Here is a 13361-nt window from a genome sequence, read left to right as displayed (position 1 = left end):
AAGTTTAAGGACGAGAAATTGTTTCTTATGATTAACAAAGAAAGTGGTTTCCTGAGATGGAATCTACTCATGATGAAGATGCTGCAAACATTGTTGAAATGACAATAAGCGATTTAGAATATCACATAAATTTAGTTGATAAAGGAGTAGCAGGGTTTGAGAGGATGACTCCGATTTTGAAAGCTGTTCTGTGGGTAAAATGCTATCAAACAGTATGGCATGCTACAGAGAAATCTTTTTTGAAAGGAAGAGTCAGTCAATGCAGCAAACTTCACTGTTGTCTTATTTTAAGATGTTGTCACAATCACTCTAACCTTCAGCAACCACTACCCCAGTCAGTCAGCAACCATCAGCACTGAGGCAAAACCCTCTACCAGCCAAATTATGACGCGCTGAAGGCTTAGGTGATCGTTAGCATTTTTTAGCAATAAAGTGTTTTAAAATAAAGGTACATACATTTTTTAAAAGATATAATCTATTGCACACTTAATAGACTATAGTTTAAACATAACTTTTGTATGCCTTGGGAAACCAAAAAATGTGTGTGACTCACGTGTTGCAATATTCCCTTTACTGCACTGCTCTAGAACCCAGCCCACAATATCTCTGAGGCATGCCTGTATAGGAAAAATTCTTTATTTCTTTATTAAATAGCATCTTTGAATTATATTCTCTTCACTGTTCTTTTAACTACAATGGCCTCATCTGATTTTATTCAGAAGCTTACCTGCCACTTTCCGTGACACAGCCATCCTTTCCTGAAGTTCATGTGGCTCCTGTGTCATGGCTCTGGATGGAGCAGTCACCATTGGGTGTCCTCTGATGGTGCGCTGTGCGAGGTGCTTGCATTTTAACCTGAGTCAAATGCAAGATTCTGTGCTGTATCTTTGATATGTTATTTCCTGATGTAGATTTGTGATCAGAAGTAACAACCTTCAGAACTAAATGATAGAATCCTGTTGTGATGCCCTTTTAAATCTTAGTTTCCTCATAACAGGTATTTTTGTATGACCAGAATATTTTGTTGTGGCAGGGAGTACCTGTTCCTTTTTAAGTTGTGTAAGAGAAAAGAGAAAGGAAAATGAGCTCTTAAGTCAGTGTTTATAAATATATTCATATGATTTAGAATGTAGAGGTTTAACTAGGTGGTTCAGTGGGTGGACTAGGCAAAAACATTTATTTTAAGGGGGAGGTAAAGCATAGGTTGATACTGATGTTTGCAATCCAGTTTGAAGATTAGTTGCCTATTTTTTCCTTCCTAATATTTTATATTTATATCTCATTTCTGTTACACTGAGAAATCTTAGCCTTTCAGGATCTTAAAAATTGTTTTTTGTTTGTTTGTTTGTTTTTAAGTTTTGTTCTATTTATAAGAATCTTGACTCTTCCACTTTATATTTGCTCGCAACCAAAAAGGGATTGCAACCAAAAAGCAGTTTTGTTACTCAACTATATGGGTGATTGAGATCATGTGATTTTACTTAGAATTTCTTCTACAAATATAGAACACAAATAATTTTATTATGTGCTGTTTTGTTAGGAAAAGCAGTATTTCTAATCAATAGTTTTCACTAACCCACATCTACTTAATGGAATGTTAGCTAACTGTATGGGAATTATTCTAAGGTAAACACAGATGTCGAATGAGTGGGTAGAGCATGGTCTGCTAATTGGAAAATACAAAGTAAAACAATGATAAAGGCCATTATTTAACTGCCAGATAGGCTGGGTTTTAGTATTGTTTTTGGTGAGGTATGTGAAAAGGACATTTTCATACACATTGGGTGGGAATGTAAATGGGGTCCAGTATTTTTGGAGGGCAGGTAGGTACCATCTATTGACATTAAAGATGAACATAAGCCTTTGATCCCAAAATCTCACTTTTTGAATGCTAGTCTGCATATGTATACAAGAACATGTATGTAAAAAGACATTCCCTGACTCATTATTTGTAATTACAGTAAAGAGAAATTGTCAAAATTCTAAGTATCCATCCATAGGAGAGTGGGTAAATAAATTATTTTATGATTTTACTAGCGAAAACTGTGACATTATCAAAAAACAAAAAGAGGCAGGTCTCCATGTACCACCAAAGAAAAATGTCCTTGGTATATTACAAAGGATGAAGGGTGTGGGTCTGTGTTGTGTACTAACTCATTTTGTCTATAAAGAAAGAAGCCTGTGTGCACCTGATTCAATAATTGGAAATTGTTTGGAACTTAATATTTTGCCCTTGTTTTAAAACAGCTTTTAGAAATTAACTGGACAGGACTGACGAATCTTCTGGATATCCCTGGATTGAAGTAAGTCTCGTGTCTGGTCCCGGAGGCTTAGCGTTCAACGGCGTGTTGTGCATTTTGGATGTCTTGACAATAGTGTGAGAATGGTTAAGACCTGCGTCTGCCAGGTGAATGGGTGCCTTCTCCACAGGCTGTCGTGAGAAACAAGCAGAGGGTACAGGGGCTTTGTTCTGCCCGCCGGGAGCTGCTGGGAGGCGATGGGCCAGGGTGGGAGGGCTCCGGAGTGCCAGCTGAGCACTCGGTCTTCATTTGCGTTTGTTCACCACACGGTATCCTCCTGGCCTTGGTGTGTTAGAAAAGTAGAGGCCTTTTAATATTTTGTAAACCAGTTTGCAAATTTTTTTTTTTTATCTTCTCGGAAACAATAAAGGAAACTTTAAAAGGAAATGCTTTCCAAGGTCTCTCCAGCCTATGGCTACCCCACCCTTTCCGCCTTTTTTTTTTTTTTAACCTTTATTCCATTCCTTTTTGAAATGGGTTGGGGACAGTGTGGACTTCGCCAGGACTCTTGAGTGTGAGAGATGAGGAACTTGAAGTTCCGTATCATTTCACTGGGAGTCCCTTCATTATTCCGTAGCGATCTAGTGTCTAAAACAGGAGAAAAATGTTCCATAACAAGCATCTGAGGCCCTAGAGGGTGCATCCCTGCTCAGAGACAAGGAGTCATTCTAGTTGCCATGGTGCCATTACCTGAAACAGTGCATGGGGCTGTGGGTGGCAGACCTGTTGGTCGCCTCCAAATAGGAAGTTTCGAAATTACAGCCTCTAAATGCTTTTGCTGGCTTTACCGTTTTATTTGAAAGTTAAAACATATCACCTGTGGGTTAAAGTTATATGTTTCTAGTGGATATTTTCTAGTGTGATTTGTTTTTCCTAAAATAGTTTAGAAAATTATGAAACTTGGTTTCAGACTATTTTTTTATTCTCATATATTTGTTTATGCCTCTGAAATGGCCTTTCTAAAGAGTTTTGTTTCATTATTAGGGAAAAATTAGGACTTTAATTATCTGAAGCACAGTCATAATAAAAGTCCTTTTTAGGTGCTGTGGTTTACTGGATACAGAAAAATGCTGTGATCTTTAAAAGATCTGCGGAAAGAAAGCACAACTTTAAAAGATTGGTTAAAGAGTTCGTAAGATTCTGGTTGCAAGCAACAAACCTGACTCAAGTGGTCTTAAGTAGGTAAATAAGTAAGTTTCTTTTTTTTTTTTTTTTTGAGATGGAATCTCACTCTGTTGCCCAGGCTGGAGTGCAGTGGTGCAATCTCAGCTCACTGCAAGCACCACCTCCCAGGTTCAAGCAATTCTCCCTGCCTCAGCCTCCCAAGTAGCTGGGATTACAGGCGTGCGCTGCCACACCTGGATAATTTTTGTATTTTTTTAATAGAGATGGGGTTTCGCCATGTTGGCCAGGCTGGTCTTGAACTCCTGACCTCAGGTGATCCACCTGCCTTGGCCTCCCAAAGTGCTGGGATTACAGGCATGAGACACTGCATCCGGCCAGTAAATAGTATTTTCAAAAAGCAGTTTATTCACTCTTCCAACAATGGGTGCCCACTGCCTGCTCTGAGCTAGCCACAGCCGCTTGTGCATGGGACACAGCTGTGCTTGTTTCCTGCTCAGCAGCTGGAAAGCTGGCGTGTCCTCTGAGGGGTTTCAGATGGAGCTGGTGTTGGGCAACATAAGAGCTCTCTTGCCAGCTCCCCACCCATGCAGGGTGAGCGTGTCCTTCGTGGGCTTGTTTTCAGGCAGGCTCTTGCTGTGCCTGCAGCTACAAGCATTTAGTCTGCGGACTTAGTCGCCTTTCCCGCTAGGTCCCCGCCCGACTTGTGTGTGCAAGGGCCACCCTTGGTCAGATTCCTGCGACTCCGATGATCAGGTTTCAGTCTCACACACACCCCTACAGAAGGCAAAGAAATGGAAATTCCAGTGAATGGGGGCATCCCCCAAAGCAAAAACTTTCTCTAGAAATAGGGGGAGGAGATACTGTTTAGCCAAATGGAACAAACATCCACACACATCAGTGTAGAAAAAAGTATTTGATTTTGCCTCCCTTCAGTATCATAGGAGGACTGAAATAAAACAGCATTATGAGCATCTACTCTGTAAATAACGTTGTATTAATACTGGCCACCTGAAAGGGCAGAGTCAGAGAATGTGTTCTGCCCCGGCAAGCCTACAGTTTGGGGAAGTTGATCCCCTGATTCATTTTATTTAAAAGTCATTCACACATACACGGTAAATACAGAGATAAATATACATGTATAGCTCCATTCTATTTAATAATTTATATGTAGGCTCTTTTTATACAGTAGTCATTTCTAGCTATTTTATTTTTATTTTTCATTTTGTTTTCAGAGATAGATCTCACTATGTTTCTCAGGCTGGTGTCAACCCCCTGGGCTCAAGGGATCTTCCTGCCTCAGCCTCCCAAGTAGCTGAACTATAGACTTGTACCACTGCACCCAGCTTCTCTTGTTTTATATGTAGATTTTATATACGTAATACAAAAATATAATCATAAGGCCAGGCGCAGTGGCTCACACCTGTAATCCCAGCACTTTGGGAGGCCGAGGCAGGTGGATCATGATGTCAGGAGATGGAGACCATCCTGGCTAACACAGTGAAACCCTGTCTCTACTGAAAATACAAAAAAATTAGCCGGGCGTGGTGGCAGGCACCTGTAGTCCCAGCTACTCGGGAGGCTGAGGCAGGAGAATGGCGTGAACCCAGGAGGCGGAGCTTGCACTGAGCAAAGATCGCGCCCCTGCACTCCAGCCTGGGCGACAGTGAGACTCCGTCTCAGAAAAAAAAAAAAAAACAAAAACAAACAAACAAAAAAATATATATATATATATAATCATATATGTATAATTATGTCATTAAAAATATATACTTATCTAACAGATAAATACACAAACACCATTCAAAAAACAGGCTGTTGTATAAAAGGTAAATGTAAAAATATCTCTTCTAAGTTTATATATATAGGTATATATAATTTATACACAATTATGTAGATTTTATATAATTATGTTTACATAAATGTTATGTACTGAAATTTAATAGATATGTACATAAAATTGGGGCTACTAGTTCTCACTCAGTCTTTCTATCAGATAAATCACAGCTATAGCAACCCTTAGGTTATAGAAGTGAATATTAAATAACTATGAGGCTGAACGCGGTGACTCACACCTGTAATCCCAGCACTTTGGGAGGCTGAGGCGGGTGGATTGCCTGAGGTCGGGAGTTTGAGACCAGCCTAGGCAACATAGTGAAATCCCATTTCTACTAAAAATACAAAAATTAGTTGGGGGTGGGCACACGCCTGTAATCCCAGCTACTTGGGAGGTGGAGGTTGCAATGAGCCAGGATCATGCCATTGCACTCCAGCCTGGGCAACAGAATGAGACTCTGTCTCAAAAAAAATAAATTAATTAAAAAATAATAATAAATAAATAACCATGAACTTAACATAATGAAATCTTGTCCCAAGCTTTATAAAATGAGCATCCACATGCTGTATTAATTGATTACAAAAAGCAACCCCAGACATTATAGAGTAAGAATAATGCCTGAATTCCTTCACTACACCATAACTTTGGGCTATCCCTATTAAATATCCATTGTGTTTTGATAAGCGGCTCTAAGCTGAGTGTTGAAGGTGTAAGAAGGGTGAAGATTATGGTGGAAACAAAATACGGGTGATGAGCAGTCGTGGTTCCAAAGGACACACACGGAAATAGTGACTCCCAAGAAAGTAACCACTTCGAGAGATGCTTCTGTGGAGACCTAGGGGAGCAGCATCCACATCCACAGTTCGGGGACATGCGGGGCATAGTGGGGTGAGGAGGCGCAGCGAGGAGAGCCCCGCCAGGGAGCTCCGTCAGAGCTGCTGTGGCCTCCGAGGCCAGGAGTCTGTGTGTGAGAAAGGTGGGTGGGTCCTGCCTCTGCGTGGTGAACACACAGCCAGTGTCTGCTGGCTGAAGCCCTCCGAATCTCTGTGGAAGTATTAACTGTCTGAATAACTGATCTGTTCATAAGTAGAGTAGTGTTACATATGATTTTTCTTTTGGGGATTTTAAAAAATTTTTTCCCATATTAAACTGAAAAGTCCTTGAGGTGCTGGGTCATCACACGTGGATACTGTCTTGCAGTGGGTGCTTGGACATTATTTGTTGAATGCTGATGATTATCACGGTCTCATTGGATATTTTTGTTTGTAATTATGTATGTTAATAATTTTAGCATCTAAAACATTACTGGTGAGAAGCAAAGTACTTTCGCAACTTCACAGTTCAGGTAAAGGTGTTATACAGCAATGAAACTTAGGTTTATAAATGTGTTTAAAAGTGCTGCCACATACGCATTATTTAATTCTCACGTTTACCCTAAAAAATAGGACATATATATGTTTGTTTGTTTAAATAGAGATGAGGGGTCTCGCTCTATGTTGCCCAGGCTAGTCTCTAGCTCCTGGGCTCAAGCAATCCTCCCACGTTAGCCTCCCCAAAGTATAGGGATTACAGGCGTGAGGCACCATGCCCAGCCAAAAAAGATGTATTAAAAGTACATCTTTGACCAGGCGTGGTGGCTTACGCCTGTAATCCCAGCACTTTCGGAGGCCAAGGTAGGTGGGTTAACTGAGGTCAAGAGTTCGAGACCAGCCTCGCCAACATGGTGAACCCTGTCTCTACTAAAAATACAATATTAGCCAGGCGTGGTGGTGCGTGCCTGTAATCCCAGCTACTTCGGAGGCTGAGGCAGGAGAATTGCTTAAACCCAGGAGTCGGAGGTTGCAGTGAGCTGAGATCATGCTGTTGTACTCCATCCTGGGCAACAAGAGCAAAACTCTGCTTCATTAAAAAATCAAGTATATTTTTTCCTTTAGCCTAAGCAATTTTATTCACTTTACTTAGTTTGCTGTGCAGTGATGTATAGTATTTCAAAAATTATTAATGTGTCCAATACTCAAAGTGTTGGATAATGGATAAGAGAGAACAAAGTAAGTTCTCCTTCAGTGGGGACTGGTGTACAACAACGGAGAAATGGGATGTGTATATAAACATGAATGGGCCAATGAATGTTATTCTCTGTACTTATATGTATGTTTGAAATATTTTATGTTAAAAAAGTCAATGAGGTGTATTTTAGTAAATAAGTATAAAATCTATGATGAAGTAGGAATACATTAAATGTTATTTAGGAAATTATGAAGTGTATTAGGTTGGTGCAAAAGTATTTGCAGTTTTTGCCATTTTAATTGCAAAAACCACATTACTTGTGCAATAACTAGAATTTTTCCTTGTATTCTATAAATAAATTCCGTATCATAGTCACCATAGTGGTATCATAGCTAAAGAATTGAAATGCGGGTTGTAAATATTGCACTGGAGGAATGAGATAACTCCTACTCTGTAAATAAATGGGACATTACATCATATTCGTGATAAGTCTGTTGTCAAAGGTGAGAGAAGCATTCACATGTCTGAGAGTCCATTTGCTCTTTTTGTCTCCCAACTAACAGTGGTTTATCAGATACTATCATTTTGGATATAATATCAAACTATCTGGTGCTTCCCAATCGAATCACCGTTCCACTTGTCAGTGAAGTTCAAATAGCTCAGTTGCGGTTTCCTGTACCAAAGGTAAGCATGTCCCGGCATCCATTCACATTTAAAAACAGATCTTGGAGACCTGCCTGCCTGTGGGTGTGACATTGGGTGCTGTGACTCTTTGTCTCTCCCCAGCAGCCGGCTTGCCACACAGGTCTTGATGCATTGACTATTGGTTGTCCGTCACTTTCCTTAAGAGACTTGACTGATGTGCGCTGACCCTAAAGCTTGTCATGGAGTCAGCAGGATGATTCTCACCCCATAGCTGTGTTCCTCAGAGGGGCCGATAGGGATTTAAATCTGCAGAGGTACATGGCACAGACATCTTAGTTACCTCAGAAAGCACATACTGCATTTGTTTTTATTAAAATGGACAGCCCTCAGCAACAGGCACCAGTTTTCCTGGCAGTCATGATGAGAGCTTCATGTAATAATTTGTATGTTTTCTCTCAGATGTTAGAATTCCGTTGCCTCTGAAGCCATTTAATGAGTAACCTGGTAGAAGAAGCACTTATACAACAGATGACCTGGATAAAATGGAAAGAACAAAACTAGATTTTCGTCGCAGCTCTTGAGTTTAGCTGTAGCTTTGCTTTTACGGGCATATTATTTGGTGTGGCTGGGCCACAGTTTTGTCATCTGTAAAATGGGACAGTACCCAGCACACAGAGCTGGTTGCAGATACTGATGTCACCTTCATTTGAGCAAACTAAATAAGTAACTGCAAAGTAGTCAAGAACGTGAGAATCCTTCTGCTGACTATGGGAGGGGTGGGTGGAGTGAAGGATCTCTCATGGGCTAAGGAGCTTTTCAGTCACTCAAGTGTTGGATCCCATGTCTGTTTAGTCTGTCTGGACTTTGGACTCCAGAAGCCAGTGAGCGTTACCACCGTGGTGGTGTCTGTAGTAAGCAGTGCACACCACGTTATTTTTACTGAAACAGGGCGTGGTAAGTTGGTCCTGTTTCAGTGGATATATTGTTTTTATTTTTGTTCGCTGAAGTAGAAGTAGATCGCTTTCTCCTGATGCCTTTTTCCTTTTTCTGGTTTAATTAGATCTAAATAATGGTGCACAAATTTAACAGACATGCAGAGGTATCCTTATATTTTTTAAGAGTAACAATATGCCAGTTAATTTGGTGCTCAAATTGGTTATATCGTTGGCATTCAACAGCTTTAATGAGATGCTGTATATTAGAAAAGAATGTCTTTTTTCTTTAACTTCTGACTCTCACCTCTGGAAATGCAGGAATCCCTTTACATGTAGAAATCCTCGTGCTCCTCTGCACCTAAGCCTCTTATGCTCTGAGTACAGGTGAGCACCTGAGCCTGGATCTGGCTGCCCTTAGCTATGGGCTTACCAGCCAGTGCTGTCAATAGATGTGGCCAGATTATCTCAACTTTAGACATGTGAAAATATAAACAAGAGCTGCTTCAAGTTTTCGAAGTGTGTTCTTCTGTTGGGGGACATGCATTCCTGTGCTGATTGAATGAGGAATATCACTCTGTAATTTTTTTTCTTTTTTTTCTTTTTCTTTTTTTTTTTTTTTTTGAGATGGAGTCTTGCTCTGTCGCCCAGGCTGGAGTGCAGTAGCACAATCTCGGCTCACTGCAAGCTCCGCCTCCCAAATTCACACCATTCTTCCACCTCAGCCACCACCACACCCGGCTAATTTTTGTTTTTTAGTAGAGATGAGGTTTCACTGTGTTAGCCAAGATGGTCTCGATCTCCTGACCTCATGATCCGCCCACCTCGGCCTCCCAAAGTGCTGGTATTACAGGCGTGAGTCACTGCACCTGGCCATCACTCTGTAATTTTAAAAAAGGATGTGTGGGGGCAGAATGCTTCCTACCAAAAGGTGACTTGAGCATCTTTGTTTGCCTTGGAAGAAATAAGAGTGAATTTTTTTTTATTTTATCAATAAAACAATATTTTCGGGAAAGGACTATATTTGGTTTTTTTGTTCGTTTATTTATTTATTTTGAGACAGGGTCTTGCTCTGTCACTCAGACTGGAGTGCAGTGGCGCCATCTCAGCTCATTACAAGCTCTGCCTCCTGGGTTCAAGTGATTCTCACACCCCAGCCTCCTGAGTAACTGGGACTACAGACATGCGCCACCATGCCTGGCTAAATTTTTTGTAATTTTAGTAGAGATGGGGTTTTGCCATGTTGGCCAGGCTGGTCTTGAACTCCTGGCCTCAAGTGATCTACCCACCTCGGTCTTCCAAAGTGCTGGGATTACAGGCATGAGGCACCACGCCTGGCCAAGACTGTGTTTAAAGTCTATGAATAATACATATTTCAAAGTTGCAGTTTTCTCCTCTCTAAAATAAGTTTAATGACAATATTTCATAGAATTATTCTGAAAATGGAACAGCATAGTTACTACATGTCTAATGCTTAATGACAGGTCTCATACAACCTCTCATGTTATTACACACTGTAGCAGCAGGATCTAGTACAGCTTGGTGGCCTGTGTCACCAGCCTCCTTGAGATAAGCATGGTACTGTGCTGGGTCCTCTGCACTCAGCGTCCCTCTGCCAGGAGCGCGCTCTGGGGCTGCGTGGGGCTGTCTGTCCTTGTGTCTCTGTGGAGGGGTTGTCCCTCCAGAAGCCCATCTGTTCTCCTCTGAGCCAGCCTCACCCAGGCACTGCTGCCTTGCCCTGCTCTTGTTTTTCTCAGCACCTGCTTCTCCTGTACACACTTGCATTTCCCCGCTGCTGGGATGTACTGGGCACCAGAAGAGGGTCTTTATTCCCTCAGCACTCCCAATTCTCAAGATGGGGTCAGGCGCGTAGCTATCTTCCATGCTAGTTAAACAAGCCAGCCAAGGGTCTAAACTTCAGTTTGTTCTTCTTTTCAGGGTGTTCTAAGGATACATTTTATTGAAGCTCAGGATCTTCAGGGGAAAGACACTTACCTTAAGGGACTTGTCAAGGGAAAGTCAGACCCCTATGGAATCATTAGAGTTGGCAACCAAATCTTCCAAAGCAGAGTCATCAAGGAGAACCTCAGTCCAAAGTGGAATGAAGTCTATGAGGTGGGGTGTCATGTCTGCTGTGTTGCTGGGGTGGTGGGCTGAACCCTGAGCGGGATGGCCGAGCTCTCATTCCAGCACAGTCACGTGGGAGTGTGGCTAATTTAGGCCATCATTTAAATGTTCCTTGTTTAATTTCCCATCTTTAAAAAGTGTCGTACCTTCTCTCCTTACTACACAACATTCTTGTCATGCCAACAAGTAATGTTTTAAACCTTAATTACATAATGCTATCATACTAAATGATCAGCAAAATATTTTTCATAATGTGAGTAGCTTGTCTTTCTAAGTATAAAATGTTACGTGTGGTTATTAATGCAGTAAACACAAAAATGAGGTTAGTTATATACCGCCTTGCAAGCTTTTTTTTAAATTAGGACATCTTCACATGTCAATGAATAGAGATCTGCATGATTTTTAATAACCATTCCATCGAATAGACGCCTTCATCTGTTTACCCAGAGAGGCCTAGGCTATTCAGGTCGGCATTACAAACAGTGCTGTACAAGTAGAATGTGAGTGTCTCTTTCTTCACTCAGCCAAGTTTTCCCCAGATAAAGCTCTTTAAAGTGAAATTGCTGGATCAAAAGTTACACATTTTTAAAGGACTGAAATATCTTTGTAGAATTACCCTTCAGGGTAGTTGTGTGATTTATACTCCACCAGTTTTTAAAGGACTGACATATCTGTAGAATTGTCCTTCAGAACAGTCGTACGGTTTATACTCCACCAGTTTGAAAGGACTGACGTATCTGTAGAATTGCCCTTCAGGACAGTCGTATGGTTTATACTCCACCAATCTCCTCTGCCCCACTCCTTTGTCAGTCTGGTCTCTTGCCAGTTTCTTACCCTGAGTGGTGCTAAGCAGATAACTTGTGGTTATTCCAAGATAGCATCTGAGTGGAGCCACTTCAGGACTAGAGGGATGTGTCCTGGATCTTTGGTCTGTCTCATGCCTTGCACCAAGCTTGTGGGTGACGTACCATGACCTTGTTTTGGAGTGATTGAACTTGATCTATTGAGACGCAATCCAGGATCCCTAGAAACAGGCACGGTAGACTGTTACTATGTGGCAGGTGTTTCAGTGACCTCCCGTCATCAAGAGGTGTGTGTGACTTGACAATAAAAAAATAAGTGTTCTGAAAGAATTTACCGGCTGGGTGCGGTGGCTCACACCGGTAATCCCAACGCTTTGGGAGGCCGAGGTGGGTGGATCATTTAAGATCAGGAGTTTGAGACCAGCCTGGCCAACATGGTGAAACCCCATCTCTACTAAAAATACAAAAATTAGCCGGGCGTGGTGGCGCATGCCTGTAATCCCAGCTACTCAGGAGGCTGAGGCAGGAGAATCACTTGAACCCAGGAGGCGGAGGTTGCAGTGAGCCAAGATTGCGCCACTGCACTCCAACCTGGGAGACAGAGCAAGACTCCATCTCCAAAAATAAATAAATATATAAATAAATAAATAAATAAATAAAAAGGATTTACCACCAGAGAAAAGTACCTGGTCTTATTTACTACAATCATCATATCATCATACTCAGTGTATGACTATATTAGTAAAAAAGCACTTAACTACTAATCATTGATGTTTTAGGCTTTAGTGTATGAACATCCTGGACAAGAATTAGAGATTGAGCTCTTCGATGAAGACCCAGACAAGGATGACTTTTTAGGAAGGTAAATAAAACCCTTTGTGGTTATTGGAGGAGGGCATGGGGTCAGTCTTTTTTTTTAATAATCAAAAATATGTTTTAAAATACATTTGTATACTTGCTATATATTTTCATTAAATGGTTCTTAGATATAACAATTGTTTCACCTTGGATTTCTTAAAACATTTTTATTCCTAAAAGTTTCACATTTAAGAGAAGTGAGTCTTCTAGATCTGTGCTGTCTATTACAGCAGCCACTAGCCTTAAGTTAATTAAAGTTAAATAAATTAAAAACTCTATCTGAGTGGCACTCTCTTTGTTTACAAGGCTTAAAGCTACATGCAGAACCTGCCCCCATACTGAGTTCTAGTGGACAGTTCTATTCCAGATGGCAAAAATGGGTTTTTTAAGGTTTTTGAGTTGCTGGGTTAATTTTTGTCAGGATATAGTAATTCACATTGGGAAAATAAATACTGATTTGTTCACTTCAATTGAACAACTAGTATAGCTTTAAAAATAAACTTTTAAAATGGTTATTGTTTGACCATTTGTTAATATCAATTATTTCTAATTAATTTAACCTAATTAAGTTATTTGACTGAATTAATTGTGGTAAAAAAGATGTAGGGATAGAATACGTTGGAGAGGTTCATCTCTCATCAAGAATGGCATGTTGTGGCCTGACTTCAGAGTTCATGAGACTTCCTAGGACTCCTAGGAACAATTGAGAGATTCTAAGCCAGACAGGGAT

At 40.8% G+C, this 13361-nt stretch overlaps 1 protein-coding gene across 7 annotated transcripts in view; it reads left to right on the top strand.

Annotated features, from left to right (window-relative positions):
• Positions 1-13361, top strand: part of ESYT2 (extended synaptotagmin 2) — a 96656-nt gene that overhangs the window by 51748 nt on the left and 31547 nt on the right. For all 7 annotated transcript variants that reach the window (XM_054495216.2, XM_054495217.2, XM_063668059.1 and 4 more), the window contains exons 7-10: positions 2248-2303; positions 7830-7950; positions 10782-10958; positions 12553-12635. In XM_054495216.2, coding sequence (XP_054351191.1) covers positions 2248-2303; positions 7830-7950; positions 10782-10958; positions 12553-12635 — 437 coding nt within the window. The remainder of the gene's footprint in view (positions 1-2247; positions 2304-7829; positions 7951-10781; positions 10959-12552; positions 12636-13361) is intronic.

This window comes from Pongo pygmaeus, chromosome 6, assembly GCF_028885625.2.
Source record: "Pongo pygmaeus isolate AG05252 chromosome 6, NHGRI_mPonPyg2-v2.0_pri, whole genome shotgun sequence".
Taxonomy (NCBI): Eukaryota; Metazoa; Chordata; class Mammalia; order Primates; family Hominidae; genus Pongo; species Pongo pygmaeus.
Note: the sequence above shows the minus strand (reverse complement) of the source record. Positions and strands in the feature narration are given on the sequence as shown.